General features: G+C 30.9%; 1 protein-coding gene across 1 annotated transcript; it reads right to left on the reverse strand.

Moving 5' to 3' along the window:
• Positions 1–1,755: 1,755 nt before the first annotated feature.
• Positions 1,756–21,481, reverse strand: HELRODRAFT_72721 (hypothetical protein; the record flags this gene model as incomplete). The annotated part of the gene is made up of 5 exons (XM_009013509.1): positions 1,756–2,134; positions 4,178–4,311; positions 4,522–4,663; positions 4,988–5,229; positions 21,260–21,481. 5 exons carry the CDS (start codon positions 21,479–21,481, stop codon positions 1,756–1,758), a joined length of 1,119 nt encoding a protein of 372 aa, XP_009011757.1.
• Positions 21,482–23,162: the final 1,681 nt, after the last annotated feature.

Genomic DNA, 23,162 nt, shown 5'->3' on the forward strand with positions numbered 1-23,162 from the left:
ACAAAACAACGTTCTAATGAAGACACAGAGGACCAGTGACTGAACATCACGTGCAATGTGGTGAACATCACTGTACAGTGTGGTGAACATCACGCACAATGATATCGTGAACATCAAGTGCAATAAGGTGAACATTACGAACAATGTGGTGAAACATACATGAATAATGTCATAGAAAGTATAAATGTGCTATGAAATGGAATCTCCGAATGTTTCATTGTAAGTGTAAACTGAGTTTGCCTGTTATAAGTCATGTTTGAGTGTTTGACGGAGATGTTAATTTGTTCTGCTAAAAATTTCAGAGCTACTTAAACTTTTTTCTTAATACCTAAAATTGTTTTTTTTAATTGCAACCTTTTTATTTACTTCTAACAATCTTCAATAAATGGCCAAACAGAAAACTTAATTGTTTGCTTTTGAGAGAAATTCATGTAGAAGAATGTGTATTGAAACATTTGAAAACATAGTAGGCCTATACAAAAAATAAGTTAAAAAAACTAAGTGAAACCAAGAATTAATTTTCAAACCAGATAATAAACAGATAAGATTAATTTGAAGTTTCAATTATAAAAGCCCCAGTTAGCCAACGAAATAATTGTGTAAAAGTAAATAAGTCTACAATAAAAACCTGCCAAGTATTGCAAATTTAATCCTACAAGACAAGCTGTGTCAATAACAATATTTAATAGAAACCACATGGAAACAAAAGTTAACAGAAAAGTAAAGTCGACCTTGCAATGATGACTCATTGTTGTTTGGTCGTATGCCAAAAAAATATTTCCAACAGGGTGTTTGGTTGGTCAAACGAATGTTCAAAAATTTGTCATCTATTTCACGCTTTTAGAAGATAATATACCACAATAAGATAACTAATTAAAGTAACGAATTGTTATGTAACCGTTGGAAAAAGCATTCAGAAGAACTAACTTAAAAATAATTAATAGCGAACTGTTGTGTATTTTTTAACTCAATTTCTTTTGATTTATTTTAATTAAAAAAGAATTAGTGTTGGCAGTTCAAAAAATATCTGAAGGCTGCTTACTCTCGTGCACGGAAGATGAAAACAAATATTAGCACGCAAAAAAAATATCCATTCTTCATGTCTGCTTTCGTTTTCGTACTTCCATGAAGGGATGCTTGCCAGTTCTGTTTTCACCATTTAAATGCAGGCTTCGGTCAGTGCCTTTCACACAATTTGGAAATTTATCTTTCATTATTTGAATACAAAGTTATCAAAATTTATTTTTCATCTTCACATTTACGTAAATGTATAAATAAATATATTATATAAAGAGAGTTGTTTTATTTTTAAACTCATCAACTGATGAGACGATTGGCTGTGTCAATAACAATATTTAATAGAAACCACATGGAAACAAAAGTTAACAGAAAAGTAAAGTCTTTTTAAGGTTTTTTAATCAAAAAATTAATAAGTTTCAAATTATTAAAAGCAATTTAAAATACTGCTCTTGACGTTAACTTTGTCATTATTACAGCGCATGTTATCCTGACTATAACAAATGAAGACTATATATTTCAAGAACGAAACAATCATAGATGCATTCACAGTTATTTACAAATGATCACTTTTTCCCTCAACTTATCATCATACTTGTTAATGTTAAAGTTTTTTGATTTAAAATAATACTCATTATTTTAAATCAAAAGTGTATGTACGTAGGAGAGATTGAACATCGAAAGATGATCAGTGGGGCATTCGGAACATTTTCCATGTCGGAGCAATTGAAGTGGCAGCTACCTGAACGACCACCTACCACCACCACCACCTGTCGACGATGATCCACCAGCGTAACTTCCTGCAGCACCTACCTCTCTGAATTTTTTAATCTTTCTTGCATTTCTTCTGTAGATAATTTTCTTTCCACTGCGAAACCTGCAAGTCAGCAGTTTGTAGAAAGCCGATCGGAAATCTTTATTGAGGAGTGTGTAGATGCACGGGTTGACTCCCGACGACAAGTAGCCCAGCCAAACAAACGTTTGAAAAAGAGCGGGAGGAATCTGACACGCAGGCGATCTGCAGAGTCCGTACACTAAGTTAGCGCTAAAAAACGGTAACCAGAGGATCACGAAGACAGCGAAAACCCAAATTAAAGTTTTTTCTGCACGTCGTTCTCTTCCGTTAACTTTACAAGAATCAGCTGTTGTTAGGATTTCAATGTAAGCCATTGGCTTAGTGTTGGATTGTGTCGATGGACTGGCTGTTGAAGTGCTGCTGTTTCTGTTGGCGGTAGTTGTAGTAGTAGTCGTCGTGTTGGATTTGTGGTGTTGTTTTAATTTGTTTCGGAACGGCGATGATAAGCAGGGCAGTGGGGGTGAAGACGATTTTCTTTCTTTTTGTTTGCACGGACAACTTTTCCTAACCGCACAGTCTTTGATGTTAATAATTTTTTGTTGCTTCAAAAAACATACAACGTGGAGTTTTTTTTCTGAAGTGCTGCGGTTGGATAACATTAAAGTACTGCAGCCTACATCGTTGGTGTTATTTTTGTTGATGTTGTTAGCGATGTAGATGTTTTTGTTGTGATGGCTGTTGTAATTACTGCCATCGTTTGCATTGAAGATGATTTTGTTTTCTGTTTCACAGATCCTTCTTTCTTTGTTTGGGTTGCGGTTGTTGTTGCAGCTGTTGAAATTTGCAAAGTTTTTGTATAACTGGCATTTGACTTCGCTTCTGCAGCAGCGCTTATTTCTGTCGCACATGCTGGCATCACACCTTCCAGCATCACTCGTGGTTGACAATTTATTTTCAAACTTTTTCATTTCATATAAATTGTGAGGATTTTTTCTTTTATGAAGTTTGAAAACATCAAAGTTGAAGAATGAATTATTAATGAAGTATTTTTGAGTGGGCAGTGAATCATTGTTGCAACCTGCTTTTCCTTGCATATAATTGACGTTCCTGGAGAGTTCATCATCTACGTCGTCGCCCTCGTCCTTGACCTTCATGCAAAAGAAGTCTTTCCTAAACCGGCGATTATCATCCTCATTTTCATATTTAGCATTTCCGCAATGCTCATTCACAATGACAACATCGTCGGTGTAACTAACACAGGTGACGCTGTTTGAATAATTATCGACATCATAATTGTAATTAATGTCATTAGCGTCAGTTTTTTCCTCGCTATCTTCATCACATTTTATCTCATCGTCATCCTTGGAGCAGCCTTTCAAATTACATTCAGACGTTCCATCTGGCGCCAAATAAATGTTATCAACCACACAATCGTCCAGTTTATTAGGGACGACTTTCTCCAATCTATCTATTTTATTGAATCGATTGGATTTACGACTGTTTTTGATGTTGTTTGTTCTGTGGCTGTCGCTGCTGCGATTATGGCTACAAAGCAAATATGTCTTTCTGCTACTGTTAAGTGTGTTGTTGTGATTTTCAATGTTAATATTGTTGTTTTTGTTGTTAATGTCATTACTGCTGCTGCTAATGCTGACATTAAGATCGTTGTTGGAATTGCCGCTCTTAACGTCACTGACATTTATACTACGGTTGATGGTTTTGTTAGTTAATGTGTTGTCGTTGTGGTTGTCGTTGTTGTGGTTGTTGTTGTTGCTGCTGTTGTGGTTAATGCTTGACGAGTTGTTTTTGGCTTCAGTATTTTTCGTCGACTTAATTTTGTTACATGAAAAAATGTTATGCTGTCGAGATGAGCTCGGATCGGTGATTGATGGAGATGATGGCGATAATCCACCGTGCAGAATATCAGATGCGTGTTCTTGTTTTTCTTCATTTTCTGGAGAGTGTTGTTTGCGACGTTGTTGCTGTTGTTTGCATTGTTGTGATTGACAAACCGAATGATTAAAAAAACGTTGTTGTTTTTGATTTTGCGTGTTCTCAATTTTTCGTCGATTTTTCACATCAGGATCAAGCAGTAGCGATTGTTGTTTCAGTTGATCGTTATAATGAAATTGTGTTTGCTCAACTATTTGTTTTGCATTTTTTTGTGGGTGTTGTTGTTTTGGAAATTGTGATAGTTGAGGAAATCGGCAACGTTCAAGTGACTGTGGTTGATAATAATTGAAATTTTCGGTACGAGTGTGGTGACGTGTGTTTTGTTGATCATGCTGAGTTTTGTGTTTTTGAAAGTTTTGTTCTTGCAAATTGAAAACACCTGGTGCAAAACGAAAATTTTCATCATTAAACAAATTGAATTTCTTAATGACCTTCATCGCGAATTCATCAGCAGGCCGGTCAGATCTTAAACTGTTCCCCAGTCGTTTCTTTGATAAACGATTCTTCATGCAACCACTGAAAAAGCTTTTTTTAAAGAAAAATGTCTCATCAATAACTATTTCGTGGCGTTTTTCCTTATTTTTTGCAACCATTTTGTATTTAAATTTGGGTTTTCTTCTGTTACAAACTTCATTGCACAGACATACTGAAGCGGTCGGAGAGGTTGAATGAGACGTAGTAACCGTGTCATCTGGTTCTGTGTCTAATGTCTCCCGATTGTCGTCGTTGCAACAAAAGCTGTTTCGAGCAACGACTTGTTTAGAAACCTGTAGGTCAGATCGCTTTCTGAGCGTTTGTATAGAGAGAAAGACAACAACTGTTATGACGATCAGTGGGATGAAGAAAGACACTAATGATGAATAAACAGCGAACGTTTGATTGTAAATTCCGCAAGTGCTTTTGTTCAGGTCGATATTCTTTTCTGACAGCCACGATGGCAGTAGAACAGAATTTGTATGATTTGCTGCATTCAATGTTTGATACTTGCATTTGTTATGAATCTTAAACAACATGTTTGAATATGCTGTTGAGTTGAATTGTGAGAGATTCATTAGTCTGGCATCACTGAGGAGGGCTAAACAGTCCCGCTCAACACTGTTGTTGTTGTTGTACATATCAATTGCCTTCAATATAGTTTCTAACTTTGAAATAACATTTTCATTTTTTTCAAAAGTTTCTATCAAACTTTTTGTGTCGTAAATTTTTTCAAAAATGTTTGACGGGTCCAAGTAAGCTTGAACGACGAAAGGTACTGAGAGAGCTACGGACACGATCCAGGCGGGCACGACCAGTTTGGTGACTTTGCCCTTCTTGTACCTACGACCTTGGAGGGGGTTGGAGATACCGTGGTAGCGGTAGAGGGCGATGGAACAGAGATGCATAATGGAGGTTGTTGAGAGGATGACGTCACATCCGGTCCAGGCCAGACACAAGTGGAAACCAAGACCCCATTCTCCGACAACCTGAAATAAAAATATTTTTTTATTGATAATAATAATTATTATCATAATTATAAATATATAATTTTGCATTTTTTATACTGTAAAAAATGAATAGTTCTAAAAAATTGCTATTTAAAGAGACAAAAAGTAACGCGTATCCAGGAAATGAATTAAAACGAGTTGCATGAAAGTTTATTCTCCACGCTTTTTTTGAAAATTTTAAAAATATTTATTAAAAATTGTTTGTATCTCAAAATAGATTTTTCAAATGAATTGTACTGTATCTACAACATAGACATATTTTTTAAATAAAATAATTTGTGGACAATTTAGTGCTAATAGATTTAAATTGCTATTACAAACGCCAAATTTCATTTGGTTGTCTAAAAAGCATCAAACAATCTAGCATTGCCAAAACATGTCAGCGCTTGAAATTTTCAAAAATTTATATATCTATAAATTGCTTTATTCATAAGGTTGCTGTTTAAACCGCTGGTTTTAATAGCACGCAATTTGTAATATCTCCCAATTTCGTGACCACCACACAGAGCGTTTTCATTTACACTATCATTTACTTGGCATCATTTGATGTTTTAGCTTTCAGTTTTGCAGTTTTCAAATAAATGTTAATTTTATAATAAAAAAAAACTATTTATTTTATCAGAATACAGCGCTGATCATGAAAAATTATTTTAAACCAATGTCAATTTCAACTTAGCAATGCTTAAGATTGTGATGTTAATTTTCGTAATAAAAATAATAATAATAATTGTAATAAAAATACTACAGAGACTGGTTGTGTGTAACTCCAGTGGTGAGGGCAAAGCCTAAGGAAAATAATGTTTTTCCAAATGCAAGCGAAGTTACGTGATATACCTAATTACTGATGCAACACATTCTTCTTACTTTGAAGCTAATTTAATCACTTGGCTTTTTGGCAAAATCTCTCTTTAAATTGATTGCACGATGAAAATATATTTATTCCATGCAACCATATTGAATATATTAATAGCATTTAGTAATCGTGAACATGAAGCCGTTTGAATCCAATTTTGTTTTGAATGCTAACCATGTTTTAATTATAAATTAGTTGATTAATTTATTCATTCATTCATTATTCTGTTTAATCAATCATTTATTTAATCATTCGTTTGTTAGTATATTCTTTTTTTACTTTTCTTCCAATATTTTTCTAATTTTTGCATCCACTAATTTGTTTGGTTGTTCGTGTTCATTATTTCTTGGTCTTTTTGTTAGTCTTTCGCTTCTATTGTTTATTTAACTTTTTTTAAATTTTTTCTTTGTATATTAGTCAATTTTATGTTCAGTAAGGTTTTTATTTTATTAATTTATTCGTTCATTCATTCAATCATTCATCCATTCATTCATCGACTCATTCGGTTGCTCATGCCATTTCAAAATTCGATCAGTGACAAACCAATGAAAAAATTCTCCAAAATTTCCAATTGAAAAAATGCTTATCAAATACGAATGATTGCCGGCCAAGCATGAAAATAAGCATCATCATTTTCCTTTCTCCAGAGGTTGAATGTTAACGATGTTCATCCTACGGAAACTTCCGCAGAGGCAATCAATGCTGGACCGTTCCCACTTACTACTTGTACAATTTCATTCATTCAATTAAATTGTGACTAAATTTGTAATGAGGCATAAAGAATGAATAGGAAGCATTCAAATTTGATAATTTAGCATCTTTTAACAAAACTTGAAATTTTTTCAAAAACCTGAATTCAATCGTGATCAAAAAGTTGAACAGATAAAATTTTGCAACTAAAGTCAAATTTCTTAAACTCTCAATAAATTTTTAAATATTTTAGTTAAGCTTAAAGATTAAGATAGTTAAAAAATAGAAATATTTTACATTCAAATAATTTGAATCATCGCTCTCACAAAGCGTCCAACATCAAATTTGTTCAATTTTTTTCATTAATCAATTGAAATTGTTACAAAAATAAATCCTATTTTCATCTTGTGATAATCTCAGATATTTAATCAAGCATATTATTAACGTCATTTATTTAAAATGATTGATTGCTTCTTCATATAAAGATGCCAATGATCTTGTAACTCAGTCGACTGATTAATCACGCGTAACAAAATTTTCAAAAATAACACGCACAATAAAAGCCTAATGCTTTAACATTTAATTATGAAAAGAAACAATTTCTAGGAAACATCTCGTTAAAGTCAGCATCCTTCGTTATGTCGGTAGAGATTTATAAAAGTTGGAGCAACTGATTGCGGAAGAATAGAATTGATCGTTTGTTGCCCAGAGCGTCGTTGGTACATCAATTTCTTCTTCTCCTTCTTCTTCACAGTTACATCCCTTCAATGTACGCAATGAAGGGAGAGGTGAAGTTAATTAATAAATGCTGCCTTCCTTCGCCAGCCGGTTGTGCACTTTTCTCTACGCCGCTTCTTAATAAGAAAGTTGTGAAATTCCATTCTACGAAGTAGCATGCCTAGATTGGAATTTAAATTTTTTTCCAATTTTTTCAAATCTTATGTATAATAATAAAAATAATAATTACTATGGTGGTAATGTAAATGGTGATGGAGATGATGAAAATAATGGTGGTTATAGTGATGGCAATGTTGGTGGTAGTGGTGCGGATGGTGATGGTGATGATGGTAGCGACAGAGATAAAAATGACATTGGTGGTAATGTTAATGTAAATGACTTTGGCGCACATAGTGTTGGTGATGACACTAGTAATGATGGTCATATGGTCGTTACAGATTTAATATGTCGGTTGAATGTCAGATCGATTTAACCAACAAAGTTGACAGCATCTACAGTTGATTTTTGAAGGTCCTGACACACTGGTCTTAACAGAAACTATGATGGGCACTGATATTTTAGTTGTTGGGGATTTCAACGTTTATATGGAAAAAGTAGACCACCCGTTCACTCTATCTTTACGTGAGCTATTTGAAATGTTCCGTCCAGTCAACCAAGCAAATCAGCGAACTCATGCGGCGGTACCTTAGGTGGTACATTGCATCTGAGACTTATTTGCAGATTGTAATGCGCTGTACTGCTGTTGCAGGTCTGGTCCTGGTGTTTAGAAGAGTCTTCCGATGTTGCTGAGAAGTTCAAAACTTTCTATTTCTTCGTTTAAAAAAGAATTTAAAACTTCTGTTTCCATCAAATTGACAGTTTTGTGTTTAATTCAGGATTGATGACTTTTTATTTCATTTTCTATCAAAATTGCATGATGAAAGGAGTAAAACTCTCCTTAGCAGCCTGCATGAAAGCAAATGCAACATTTTGTGCTATGTAATTTTTATAAACTTGTGACAAAAAAATGAAAACATCATAAAAAAATTCAATTTTTCACTATAAAAACGGTTTAAAAAATTAACAAAGGATTTAATTTATCATAAAAAGTGATATACTTATTATTTTCCAAAAGTACTAAATATATTATCAAATCATTAATCGTTATCCTGGCATTCAATATTTGTTAATAATTTTCCCTAATTAAATCTTCACTCAAAAATTCCATCTGCCTAACCAGAGAAAATTTTCCAGTTGCACTTGTAAAATATTGCCTCCTCTCTACCAACAAAATTGATCAGCTTCAAGCCAATGCATTATTTTTCTTTTTTATATATAAATTAATGAGAATAATTATGAAAACTTTGAAAATGAAAAGAATTGTGAAAATAACCAAAAAATTAAATGTATTATTTATATTTAACGAACCATCTAATAAATATCTGAGTGGTTATAATAGTAAGTGGAATTATTTGAAAACGATATTTCAATGATGATTGATTACAGACGCGATATTATTTTCAGGTTTCCTTCATGCTGTTGAAACTTCTCGTGATAAATAAACTTTGCTTCGAACCATTTTCAACGGCTTTTTTATGCGATTTATCACAATTAAATACAAAATTGATTTTGTTGCACAGCGACAACATAACTTGGTGTCGTTATACATAAAGTGTTGTAAAATTGTTATTATCTAGAAACTTCTTGGCAAATGCAACTCACACATCTTCTTTTCCAATCAGACTAAAACATTTTATTCTCTGAGTAAACATGTGTTAGGGTGGTTGAATAAATCTTGCAATAGTCGTTATTTCCAGACTGAATAATCTAGTTGGTGATGGATGACTGATCATCGATCAATTGTGAATTAAATAAGCATCCAGGCATTTATCGCAACAACACTTGTCTACATGCAAGCAGGCGCTCACGTAAGAAAACTTCGTTGAACGTTGCCAGCAGGTGACAAAAGCTTCCCATTTGTTTATTCAAGCCTTGTTGATATTGTTATGTTCATGTTGTCGTTGGGTTAGAGTTGCTTTTTATTGCTTTTGTTGTTAAGTTGTTATTATTATTAATAATGTTGTTGTTTTTATAGTTGGTGGTGTCGTTATTTTTAAAAACTTAATTAATTTTTTTGGACAACATATTTTTTCTTAATTTTGGGTTTTAATTTCTTTAATTTTTTTTTTTTAATTTTTTTGTATAACAATTGAAATATATATATATATATATATATATATATATATATATATATATATATATATATATATATATATATATATATGTTTAAATAGCTGTTTGCTACTTTGATTCATTCTTAATTTTACCCCATCAAATAAAGAAAAATAATTAAAAACATTTAGCATGATAAATGATGATCAATTCATTTGAACAATCAAAATGTAAACAACTAATGAAGAGTCAGCGCTTCAGTAAAAACGTTCGCATCTCATTTAAAAACAACTCAGTGACATCTAGGTCACATCACAAAGATCAAAACCAGGAAATTTATTAAGAGATTCAAAACTTTAAAATAACTTTACAGCACCTCCGCTTACAAATATTTACGAGAGTTCACACCACGTTACAATGAATTGATTTAACATTAGCTATGTGAAACGTTTGAGAATTTTTTTTCGATAAAATTCTCCTGATAAAGTAAGTCCTTTATAAAGTCATTCGACTATTCAAGTTATTATTTTTTTAAATGCATCAAAAATATTTATTTATTCAGGCACAATTTACCGCATTTAAATATATTTTTTTCGTTTTTTTCAGTTTACAAAACCATTCAAACACTTAGTGTCGCAATAAATTCAAATTTAACGGAGAAAACAATTTTACGCATACAAAATTTAGTGACTTGATATATAAACCAAAACTTAATGTTTTCCTTCTTAATCATTCAACAATCAAATAGTAAGAACATTTTTAAACCTGACAGACGAAGTTCAGTAACTGCTTCAAATTTATATTACACAAGTTATTGAAATATTACGTGTTACATAACAAAAAGAGTTTATGCTTGTTGTTGTTGAAAATGTTTAATTTTGGTATTTAGATATTTGTTGGTGGATATTTGTTGTTAGGTGCCTATTTATATTTATTTATATTCGTGTTTTACTCTTGACGTCAACGTCCTTTTGTATGATGGATAAAATTTTAACCATTCTAACAAGAAAGGACTACGAACAATGAAAAAACATAAAAAATTGGGATTAACGAAAAAAATGCAAATGTTTAAAATTAATGAAGTAAAAAACATTTAAAAAAATTAGCAAACACATTACTACAAAAATTAAACAAAATAAAATTGAATCAATGAATAAAATTTTATTTTGTTTAAATATTGTCCAAAGTTGTATGGGCAAAAATAGAAATTCACCAAAGACAGTCGTTAATTTAAATTTAACAAAATTTGATACGACGGTTTATTAATCAAAACGATAAACAAATTTATTTTCTGAATTTAGTTAGGAGCTGTCCATAAATGACGTCACACTTTGAAAGGAGGAGAGGGCTTTCAAATATGTGCCACTTGTTACAGGGAGAGAGGTGGTAACGCTTCTGTGACATCTCATTTGCACTTTTTCGCATTTTATCTTGAATTAAAGAAAATTTTGTTAAAAATAGTTTGTCAAAAAAAATCATAAAATTTTATCTGTACAGTACGTACAGTGCGTATGCATTAATGAACAGTGTGTTTTTAGTGATTTATTATTGCAATGTTTCATATCATTCGTGAAGCCGTGTACGTACGCATGTGGTTGTATTCGATGCTGCTTGATGTTGATGATTTATGATTTACAATTTTCGTCTCTGCTATTAATATTTTGCACGATATTTTTAGCAACAGATGATTTGTAACAGGAAGCGAGTAGAAAAAGACTTTTAAGAGGAAGGGTGCAACTATGAAGAGGTTAACAGTTTTGGAAAGGGTGATGCCAAAAAAAGTAAAACATTCGTTATGAACAAGCTTTTTATGTGCTACTTGAAACACACCATTTTCACATTAGCCATCTTTTTTTAAAGCCAACGACGTGTATAAAACACAACAAAATCACTAATTTTCAGTATCAACAGTTTGTTGAAGCAAGAAAGTAAGTTGAATGCACAAATATTTAATGCTAAAAAATCTAGACAAAATATTGAAAACATCATTTAATACGATAAATAAGCAAGCATTTAACTCCATCTCATCTCAAGCTCACTACATAGAAGCTGTTCTACTGCAATCACCATGGTGATTCATTGATCCCTGCCTTCAAACTATACACATTGTTTCGACATTTTGACTGACTGTTACGTCACAGACACCATCATCAACTTCATTATCATTTAACATCATTCTCGTTGTGGTTACTACTGTTTGTACAGTCATCAAATCACTTTTTTGCCATCAATCTATCAAATCTTGTTAAGGATACATGGTAGTGTTTTGCTATGTTTACGAAATTTTGATTGCCAGCAATAACAGAGAAACAATTTTCAAACCCGTGTTATTAGATAACCAATAAATGTTTCAAGCATTCCTTTAAAATAATGGTTTTATTTAAAATTTAGCAAAAAATCTCGACGTTGTTATTAGACTGACCGCATTTTTCATTTTAAACTCAAAACGTTTTTCACTACAATATGAAAGTTGAATTAATTGTTATAAAATAAAACAATAAGTTGAATTAAAGTACTACAACCAAAAAAAATTTTTCATTATAATATGCCACCATTAAAAGTTCGTGATGGTGAATATTTAAAAGTTTACTTTAAAAAAACATTTAAGAAATCTATCAAGTGTAATTGGCGTTGGAGAAAATTCATTCGATCACGCCACAATAAGTTTGGTAATCTATTTTACGTTTCCCTATTCCAATATGCCGTTAAAGTTAAAATGTGAAGAGTTTTGAATTTAAATATTTGTAAAAATGGTCTTAACATTTATTTTACGTGTTTGTAAAGAAGATGAGATTTTTTCATTATTTAATATTTGTACACATGTTTCGTTGAATAAAAATATATTTGAAATAAAAAACTATCATTTTTCAACACAACCATGAAAAAATTCAAACGAGGAAAGCTAATTAAATAATAATCAAAAAATAATTCAACCAAATAATCAAGCATAGTTTTAAAAAACTATCGAAATAATTTTATTATTTTATTTGCTGCAAGTGCAGTTAAAGCCGTATTCAGCAGCTGACAATAATGAAAACGAATATATTATGCTTCATTATTATATAATATATTATTATAATATTAATAATGTCTTATTAAAATAACTAGTTCATTGCTGGGATAGAGAGGGACACTTGAAAACAATTATCTACCATAGTTAAGTGCACAAGAAAGTTCAAAGCCAGCGTCAGCATATTAACCAAGGAAATTTTTCATTTGCATACATTCACTGTGACATGTTTTTTTTCGTTGAATCACACGATTCAGGCAGTAGCATAGTGACAATCGAAATGTTTTCACAAAAACTTGAACAGTAAAATTTGAATATTTTAATAATGAAAATTGTTATTTGTTATTGTCTATTGACATTTTTTTTACTTTAATTGATTATTTAATTGTCTTGATTGTTGGCCAAACAAATATTGTTACAATTTCCTGAACAAACTACATTCAGACTTTTTCATTTTTCAATAAACAGTAAAATTTTTATTAGTTTGATTACTTTCAAGCAAAACGATAAATTCTCGACATAAAAATTTCGCTAATATGCATAATTATAGGGTTTCTGACATTTTTATTTTGTTATTCATGCAATAAAACAGTTATACGAGTATAATTGTGGGCAGTCTGTGTGATTGTTCAAGTGCGACTGAGTTGTATAACTCAGCGTACTGTGTGCAGGCGTATTTTTGAGTTTTTGCAAATAGGCTGTCCTGCGTGTTAAGAAAAATTTTTTGTTCACTTTCAGTGATTTGGATGACCGAATATGCTGAGTTCAGATCGCCGTCCAATAAACAATGGTAAAAAAGTTCTTTTGGAGAGAATAATAAAAACAATTCCCAAGTAGGCTAGGTTTCCCAGAACGTCAATAAATAAATTTATGATTTTATTTTCCAAAAATTGGGAAAAAATAAATAAAAAATTTGAAGAACGCACAACCAACCCACGCAAGAATGAAATGAAAACATCTGTGCATGTCAACTTACAGCCGTCAGTGCGGAATGAATAAATAAGGAAATACTTCAGCGTGCAAAACATTCACAGCTAAACATGAGCAGCAACCGACCTAGCTTCTGAACGGCAATAAAATTTTACGTTACTGAAATCACGTCTGAATAAGAATAAGCGAGGTGCTGCACATGTGAATTTGTTTTGTGTGTTGTCCTGTTTACAGGCAACTAATGCGAAAGTAACATGTTGATGGCCTTACATATTTGAACTTTTATGATTTAAACGTAAACTCTTACGAGACTCCTTATATTTAGAGTTTATGGCAATATATGGCAATTATTATACATTATGCAGTGATGAATGCTTCTATAATGGAGCGTATGGTTTTGTTAGGTAATAAAACTTGAGAGTAACGACGATGTGACGATGGGGATGGTGTTTGGGTTTGAGTAAATGATGAAGGTGTGTTGCTTATGAAATGATGAACGCAGAAAATTTTTAAATTTAATTACACTGTTTACTAAGTTACAAATAATACTATTATAACCGCTGGAATGTCGAATTGCGCTAGATTATTTGTTATCCTAAATGTTGTTATCTTTGCTATATTTGTAATCTTTCGATTGTAAACCATAGAGAATTGTAAAGAAATATTCAATTTTTGCTAAAAATCTAGGCTATGTATAGGTTCTGCATAGTCAGGATTGCAATCAGGTTTCCAGCGAGGTTTAAAGCGAAATCGTAAATGTAATTTATGTGGTTACTTGGATTAGTTTATTGTTTCTATTACTGTTGGCATTCAAATTAACGCTCAACAAAGTTTGCGTTTGAAGCAGAAGCAGTTGTGTTCATCTATCGGAAATCTTGAACCTACGAAATAACGAACATATGACGATCGTTGGAAGCTACAACACTGGTGTTGGAAATATAGAGATCATTGAAGTTATAACATCGATGTTGGTAGTAACGAGAGTCAAAAGATTAAAATAATACTACTAACAACTAAAACATAATGCAAAAAAATTCGCATGTTTCATGTGTTTATTTAGCAAATAATATTGTGACAACGTTCGTATGTTTTTAATTTTTAACTTTATTTTTGACATTCTAATTGTTCTTGTTTATGGATGGTTTATTTTTGGCAGCTTAAACTGTAGCATACACCCGCACACAAAGGAACGTACGTAACACAACACTGTACAATCTTTTTATTTGCTCCTCAAAATCCACACCAACAATCAAAAATGAGCAAGAAAAATGAGCCCACATTTCTGTAACAATTGGTCGATGCATGCATGGATCTGTACGACATCAACCACTGATCACTACATTGTAGATGACCACTTGACCAGCAAACAACTTATGACTTCTTTTCTTCAATACTATACTTGCTAACAGTTAGTCCGGGCCATTTCCGCAATTCATGTTTTGTATTTTTTTTTGAACAATTTGCTTGTAATTGCAACTTTTTGAAATAAAATGTTGTTAATGAGTGGCAATTTTTAAATTAAAAATTGAAACTGTCTGTTTTTATTATAATAAAATTGTATTTATAAGAACTCAAAAGCGAGTTTATCTACAACGCTGTTCGCAAATAAATAAACAAAATACGGCAACAACTTTCAGCTGAGAAGATTATTTATGACAGTCTATCGATTAGAAGCCAGTCAATAAGCACGTCCTCTTTGCAGATCTTATCAAATATTTTCATCACAGTTTTATACTAGCTGTTCAGTTTTGTTAAAGGCAATCTTACCAATTGAGTTGTAAAAATTGCAAATGTTGATATTTTTTTTAAAGAAGAGCACTCAGCTCTATCACAAAATCATATATTTCAAATTAATTATTGAATATCTTTATATCTTTATCGCGAAAACTGTGTAGTGTGTGTGTGTGTGTGTGCGCGTGTGTGTGCATGTGGTGTGTGTGTGTGTGTGTGTGTGTGTGGTGTATCTCATCATAATGTCATTCGTTCATTCCAGATGTAACAGATATCAAGGCATCAGCGCTCCCATTGTTAAATGGACCATTGCATTATACAACAGTTTGCCAAAAAATTATAAAAAAATGGATTGCTAATATATTTCGTTGTCCTAGGTTTGACTGCTTCTTCTACACTTATTAAAACAGAAACAAATTTGAACTAATATTGATTAAAAAGAATATAACACATAAATTAAATATCTAAAGTTGGTTGATTAAAAAATTCCTTTCATAAATATTCTTACAAATAAATTAACTTAAACTGCACATTGTGAATTAAATTGCCACAAATTAAGTACATGCCGACAAACATTCGTCAACATGGGTAGGTAGGCACGCATCTACTGGAGAAGCTCTTAACAAAACCCTCGCTAAATCACAACATGCCTGCTTAAATGTTAAAATGTTTATACGCCAGCGAAAGTAATCAAGTCATTGCATGGTCAATATTATGATTATTAATGAAACAAAAGTCGGTTTTGATTTTGTTATATTTTTGAATGAATACACTAGACAAACATTTAAAAATAAATTGATCGCGCTCAAAATTCAATTAAAAATAATAATATTAAAAAAAAGTTCTCTTCCGAAAGTAAATTAATAATGAACATTAAAAACACGTTATTGAGATGGTTTTTGAATAAAAGTTTTAGTCATTTTTCCTCGATGTAATCTAGCTCGCCATAAATTTTGCACCAAGGGACTTGATTAACTAGCAAATAAACCTCCGCAGAATGAGTTTTAAGTGGAATATTTTTCAGACAGGAATTTGCGCCGAACGTGATAGCACATTGCTGGTGCAACCTTTTATTTTGGTGTCTTTTTTCATTTTTTTTTTCGAAATATTTTAAAATATACATAAGACACGCTACTAATAATCTATGTGGACTTATTAAAACAAATTTTACAAAATTTCTGAAACATTGCAATGAATATTTTTGCGGAATTTTTAAATTCCTCCTTTTTAATAATAATTTTTATTGTCATTCATTGACATATTTAGCTGAAAAATAATCAGTTTTTGTAAAAATATTAAAAATAATAAGAACAGCTTCAAAAAATTAGAATAACAAAAGCATAGTATATGAGAGCTAGCGTAAAATATGAGACAATTATTATGGTATCATCCATCCATTCGTATTTCCTTTGAGTGTGACGACGAGAACGATGATGATGGTGATGATGAAGATGACGATGATGACGACGAAGATGATAAGGATAATGAATGAAAATAAGAAAATGTCTAAAATGCGATAAAAATGATGATGATGATGATCAACATATTAAAGATGACAGCCAAGTTGTCCGTGGCAAATATTAGAATGATAAACCAATGTTTCCAAGCATGCACGCTACGTTGGTAGGCTCATTAACTTTCCATGGCTGATGCCATACAAAACAAAATATGAATAACAAACCTTCTTCCATGTATATATTTGTATATATTTCAAACTATAACAATTATATTTTTCAATTTACTCATAACTTTTATAAATATTGTTCCTGTATGCCAATATTAACCAATGTTTTGTCATAGTTGCGTTTCGCAAATACATATTTCAAAATTTATAACTTCTCACAAAAATGAAATAAACTGTAGTGTTTGAACTGCTGAAACTTAACTTCAAGAAAACATTTTAGTTCATACTTATTTCAGTGAAAAAATTTCTAAATGCTGTCTATGAGTTGTATGCAAAACTGTGTTGTCCAATTTTTTGACAATATTAACAAGACTTCAATCTGATTGAAATCTGGGTTACACAGGAATGTTTTCATCGGAAATGAAGAATGTGTTGTTACTGGTTTATTTGTAACTCTGTTTTACGCCTCTGAAAATAAATAGCAAAAATAAACGTTTGAAAATGATGTATGATTTGCTTCCCAGGGCAATCAATTTTTTAAACTTCGTCATTTTTTAAGATTTCTCATGAGTTCAAAAACGGAATTATTAACGAATAACTTGTAATAATTGATTGATAATAGCTTATAATTAATATCAATTTGTTAATAACCATTTATAAAACATTTATAACAAAATGTGTTTTTATCTACTTTATATATAAAATTGATTTTAATATAAATTTTGTTAAAAATACAGAAAAAATTAAGTTATGCAAATGTTTCCCAAAACATATTTCCTGAAACGGATTTCCCAAATAATTTTTTCCATATCCGTTTCATTCAGTTGTTGTCAGATCAGCGTCTAAATTCTTTTTTCGATGGTTTTACATAAACTCTCATTAAAATTTTATCCAAGGGAAATGAGTTTGTTTCTAATTTTAACAATATAAACATGTTTCAGTTTGAGTTTGAGAAAATTTTACATTGAACAGTTATACAAGTGACATGGAACAATACAATTGTAGCTAAAAATTTGAAATTCTTATTTTAAATACCATTTTTATAATTAATTTATTTTTTATTTAATTTTAAATTCTTTATTAAAACTTTGTTGATATTTTAAAAATCTCATTAAAAAATTGGTTTTTAAGTAAGTGTTAAAAAGCCGTTTAAAAATATTATAATGTAATTTCATTTTTCAAAATTTTACTTAAAATAAAATTTAAAATGTATCAAACATGTTCAAGCTAAACTTAAATACGCTAACTAAAAATAACCAGAGGGTTTCGACCTGCTGTGCATCACGTGAGCCATGTTTTTTAACATTTGGACAAATTATTTTGTCCTTTTTAATTGAATGCTCTCCTCAGAGACCTGAAAACATTCGGTGTTTAAATGACATTTCAAATGAGTTACTCTAATGAAAACAACTTCCTTCTGTTTTTTTGGTTTCTAACTTTACGTTCAATTTTGGGATTTTTTATTAACATTAACTGCTGTTAAATTTTTTAAATGCTAACTGTTATAAACAGACAATCACAATAAATTTACAAATATTTTCATTTCTTCTAAAAAATTTTATGCGTTGTTCCATGTATCCAAAACACTTCAGTGTCCAGATGGTCAGTGCGTTCCCACCCACATGCAATAAACTTTGAAAGAATTATTTCGTTGTAATCTCTGTCCGTCAACTTGCCGTCAGTTAAAATGTTGCTAACTCAGCAGCTGAGTGAGCAGAGCATGTTTTTATACTCAAAATTTTTTTATTTTTTAGATTCCAGTATTCATAGATTCTCTTTTGTGTATTGTTCCATGTCCCTTATATACGTGTTCAATTGAATCATTTTCAATTTTTTAATTTAATTTTTTCTTTTTTTTTATTCAAAACCAAATCCAAAAAATGTTAAATTTTGTTTCAAGATGTTCAAAAAGTAAAACCGTTTTGACCGATTCACTTGTTGCCAATCATTTGAACAACTTAATGCCAATCAATCTTTCTTTTACTTTCAAAAACATTTTTTCGAGTCAGAAGAATTGTCGTCTACATTGCGTAACATGCATAAAAGAAGGTTATGACGAATGATCCTACAAGCTGTTAGTTATCATAATGATATTTACAAACAGATTAGATTCCTTGGTGCAAAGATCAATCTATTTCAAGCTCCGCTAAGCTAACAAACCTGAAACGTAACAATTCTTGCTTTTGAATCAATCAAATAACAAAAGCACATTCAACAAACTAATTATGATTTGGAAACTTGTTAACAAGAATTACATCAACAAAGATATTGAATAAATATGACTAACTATTCTTATTTTAATTAGTTAACTAATGACAGTACCATCTTACTTGATTTATCTTAGTACAGCAACAATTATTGAACTGTCACGCCATTCAAAAAGTATGCTTATTTGATATTCCACACGGCATAATCGTTCAACCTCAAACTTCCAAACCTTAACTTTTCATAACGTCAGTGGCGTTCAAGTTTGCATTGTGCTGTATGCTATGCGCTATTTCGTTTTAGTTTTAATTCTATTGTCATCTGTTTGTTAAGATGGATAAATATGATAAAATTCTTCCCGGCCTGGCCTATATATTTATATATCTATCCCGGCATATATATATATAAAGGCCTACATGTTTAAACAGAATAAAATAAATGAAACAACAATCCGGGAAAAAATGGAAACACAAGCAAACGGTGAATAAAGTGACAGAAAAGACGAAAAAAATTGGGCAAAAAAAATTTAAAATTGAAAGAGGAAAGATAAAAATTTGAAATAATGCATAATAAATTTTAAAATGATTATTTGTTAACACGGAATATTTCCTTTACACAACGGTTTTTAATAAGTAATTCCTTTTCTCCATGAACTAACATTACAAAAGAAAATATGCTGCCCATAGATGATGCTGTATGCCTGTGTGTTGAGTACGTGCGTTTACGTGTGTCTGTTGTGAAAGATTAAGTAAGTGGCATGCCTTCGACATCGGCAGAGCAATTCACTATCTCACTGTGTGTCACTCGTTATTGAATGAACCTGCTTGTGATCACGTTAATTTGGTTGCCATGTTTTTATAAGGCGATGTTTGGTGACTTGGAGGAAGTTCTCGCTGCCAAATGTTGTTTAATGTCTACTCACGTTCCATGGTTTAATATTTTTTGTTTTTAGTAAATCGTAAAAATTTAAATTGACGATACATTCCATATGATAGGGAATTGAATGATTGTTTTAAAGTATTTGAAAATTATATCTCGAAATCATTATGCGCGTTAAGCTTCAGTTTATTTTTGAGTGGTTTTTAAGTTATTCTTAAAACCTTATTTGAAATATCCAAAAAATGTTCATTCTTTGAACATTTAATTTTTTAAGATCAATTTTTTACTAAGGTAGCTTATTAATTATTCGTTTTATTATGATTCATAGTATTACTTCTTATATAAAGGGCATAAAAAAGCAAAAAACCCCAGACGACCTTATCCGCTAGGTCATCGTGCCAGCAAAACACACGTAAACACAAATACAAGATCGAAACAAAACATTTATTGGTGATTATATAGTATCATGTCTTAATTTATAATATATTTGACAACCAATATTATTTGAGGGAACAAAATGTTTCATGATTTGAAAACCTTTCGTCCCGTCTGGTCCTCTCAGATCTGAACCATTTTTTCAAAAGAATTAACTTTTATCTAGAATATTTCTAACGAGAAAAAATTTTACAAATGTGCCTACGTCTATTTTCAGCTACATTAACTTAAGACTACAAATTATATATTTATATTCCATACATTATTTATCCTAACATTTAACCCCAAATATGATACGCAAAAAATCTCCAAATGCTTTATAACTCAATCTTCATAAATCATCGAACGAATCATTTGACTTAAAATTCTGACAGACGCACAAAAATTGTTTCGTTTCAGCAGTGCTTTTTAATACATCAAATATTTACTCAGGAATTCTCTGCCAGTAGTTTTCCTCATCAAACTCATTCACGGCCACACAGTTTTTTTTTTATTTTGCTTTCTCCTTTCTTTCATTTGTTTATTTAAGCCTGAAGTCGTAGTTAGAAATGATTGGAAACTACTTTGAATAACCATTTTACAAAATTCTTCAGTTGAACATATTTGAAATAAAACTTAACACACTATTCAATCTAATATTGACACTCTGCTCTGAAAAATTTTGAGCTATTTTTTGGGGGAATTACTTTGGAAAAGTAAGTTTTTGTTGTTTGAAAATACTATAATTTATAATAATACTATAATAATTAAAAGCTAGACTAACCAGTTGGTAGATGCTAAGCGGAACAACAAACAAAGCCAGAAATAGATCTGTTAAGGCCAAACTGGCGATGACCCTGTTGGAGATGTTTCTCAGATTTTTTTGACTGGCCACAGCTAAAATGACCAAGCTATTGTCTAGGATGGTGCTCAGTGGCACAATCAAGAGACACAAATATATCCAATGTCTTGGTTGCTGGTGTTTCTGCTCATCGATGAATGTCATCGTCGTCGTTGTTGTCGAGATGTTGAATGAATGTAAAAAAATATTTTTTGTTGAGTTGAAGAGGAGATTGAGAAAGTTGTTGATGGATGTGTCGTATGTTGCGTTGGTATCATGGGTGACGTCGTCATTGTCATCATTAACGCTGCTGATGAAGTTGTTCCAAAAAGCCTCACTTCGGTCGGAATCGTCGGCTTTGCTTCTCAAGTTAGAATTATGTAACATCATTACTGTCTACCTGCTTATAGTTTCCTTCGTTAACTGAACAATTTCTAGATTCTATAATAACATTTCACGATTGCATGAAATTTTTTTGAGTTAATTTTTTACGTTAATTCTCACTAGAAAAACTCAAGAGGGTTTCTCACCACCACAAATAGAAAGAACATGAAATACATGAGATTTAATGAGATTTAGATGATGTTAACGCATAATGTTTTCAAATAAATATTCTTACCAGAACTTTTTCTGAATCTAAAGCTGATATAATTATTATAAATCAGCGTCAGTTTTGTTTGGTACGTCAACTTGAATTAGGTTGTTATGGTCAATCTTATTTTACGATTCACCGATAAACAAAAAATGTTTTATTATTTTAAAAAAGAATATTGTATAAAAATATTTTGCAATAGTTTATTAAGAATCAAATTGATTGAATTATTAATTACATCGTAGCATATACGAATTATACGAATATTAAATATTTATAAATAAAAAAAAAACAAAAAATTACCACAAAATCAAAAAAAGAGATAACTTCAATTGTTTACGAGACAAAGCTTGAAGACACAAAACAAACTTATTTATAAGAATCTGCTCGCTTTCATGCACTAGTCTGCCAGGCAACCATCGCTTAGCATCGCGTATCGTCGTACAACTTGCAGAATGTTCATTTTGACGGTGTTCTTTGAGGTACTTTATTATTATGGTATGTACATACATATGTATAGAATATTATAGTCTAGATAGATAGAGGTGTTTATTTAAAATTACTAATGAAAATAACAATTTTTAATATTAATTACGAATCAAATCAATTCAATTGCATGCATTTACTTTAATAAAATTTTCTCATGAAATTAGCTTGATTGAGATTTTAGCATATATACGAAATAAAAAATTTTATTTTAGAAAATAATAAAAAAAATTTCTTTAAATTAATTTTTTTTCAACTAGCAATTCATCTTTTGGGATCTTTAATTTTTCACATAAAAAAAATTATATTTTCTGCCGTTTCCCGACTGAATTAATTTATCATATTCTAGTACACACTCGTTGGAAATTTTTGTTTGTATCATTTCCGATGTGATATGGCTGAAATGAACTTCTTTGTATTTTCGAATATTTCCAGCTGATTCTTTCAATAGTCATTTTATTAGTTATACTCAAATAAAACATTAAAAAATTGCTGCTACAACTGAAATTTAGCTATAAAGAATTAAGAAACAATAAACTTTTCAATAATATTATTACATTTTAATTTGTTAGTTGACAGAGTTGTTCGTTAAACAATATTTTATTTAGTTTTATTTTGAGAAAAATTCTATCAGTGGGCTAGCTGGAAGCAATTTTATTGAGAATGAGTTTTTTACTTTTTGGAAAACTTAAAAAGCTGGCGAGATATTTTTCAGTTTATTCTATGCTTCCATTGTTTGTTTTTTGATTATATGGGAATGTAAATGTT

This window comes from Helobdella robusta, assembly GCF_000326865.2.
Source record: "Helobdella robusta unplaced genomic scaffold HELROscaffold_12, whole genome shotgun sequence".
NCBI classification, from domain to species: domain Eukaryota; kingdom Metazoa; phylum Annelida; class Clitellata; order Rhynchobdellida; family Glossiphoniidae; genus Helobdella; species Helobdella robusta.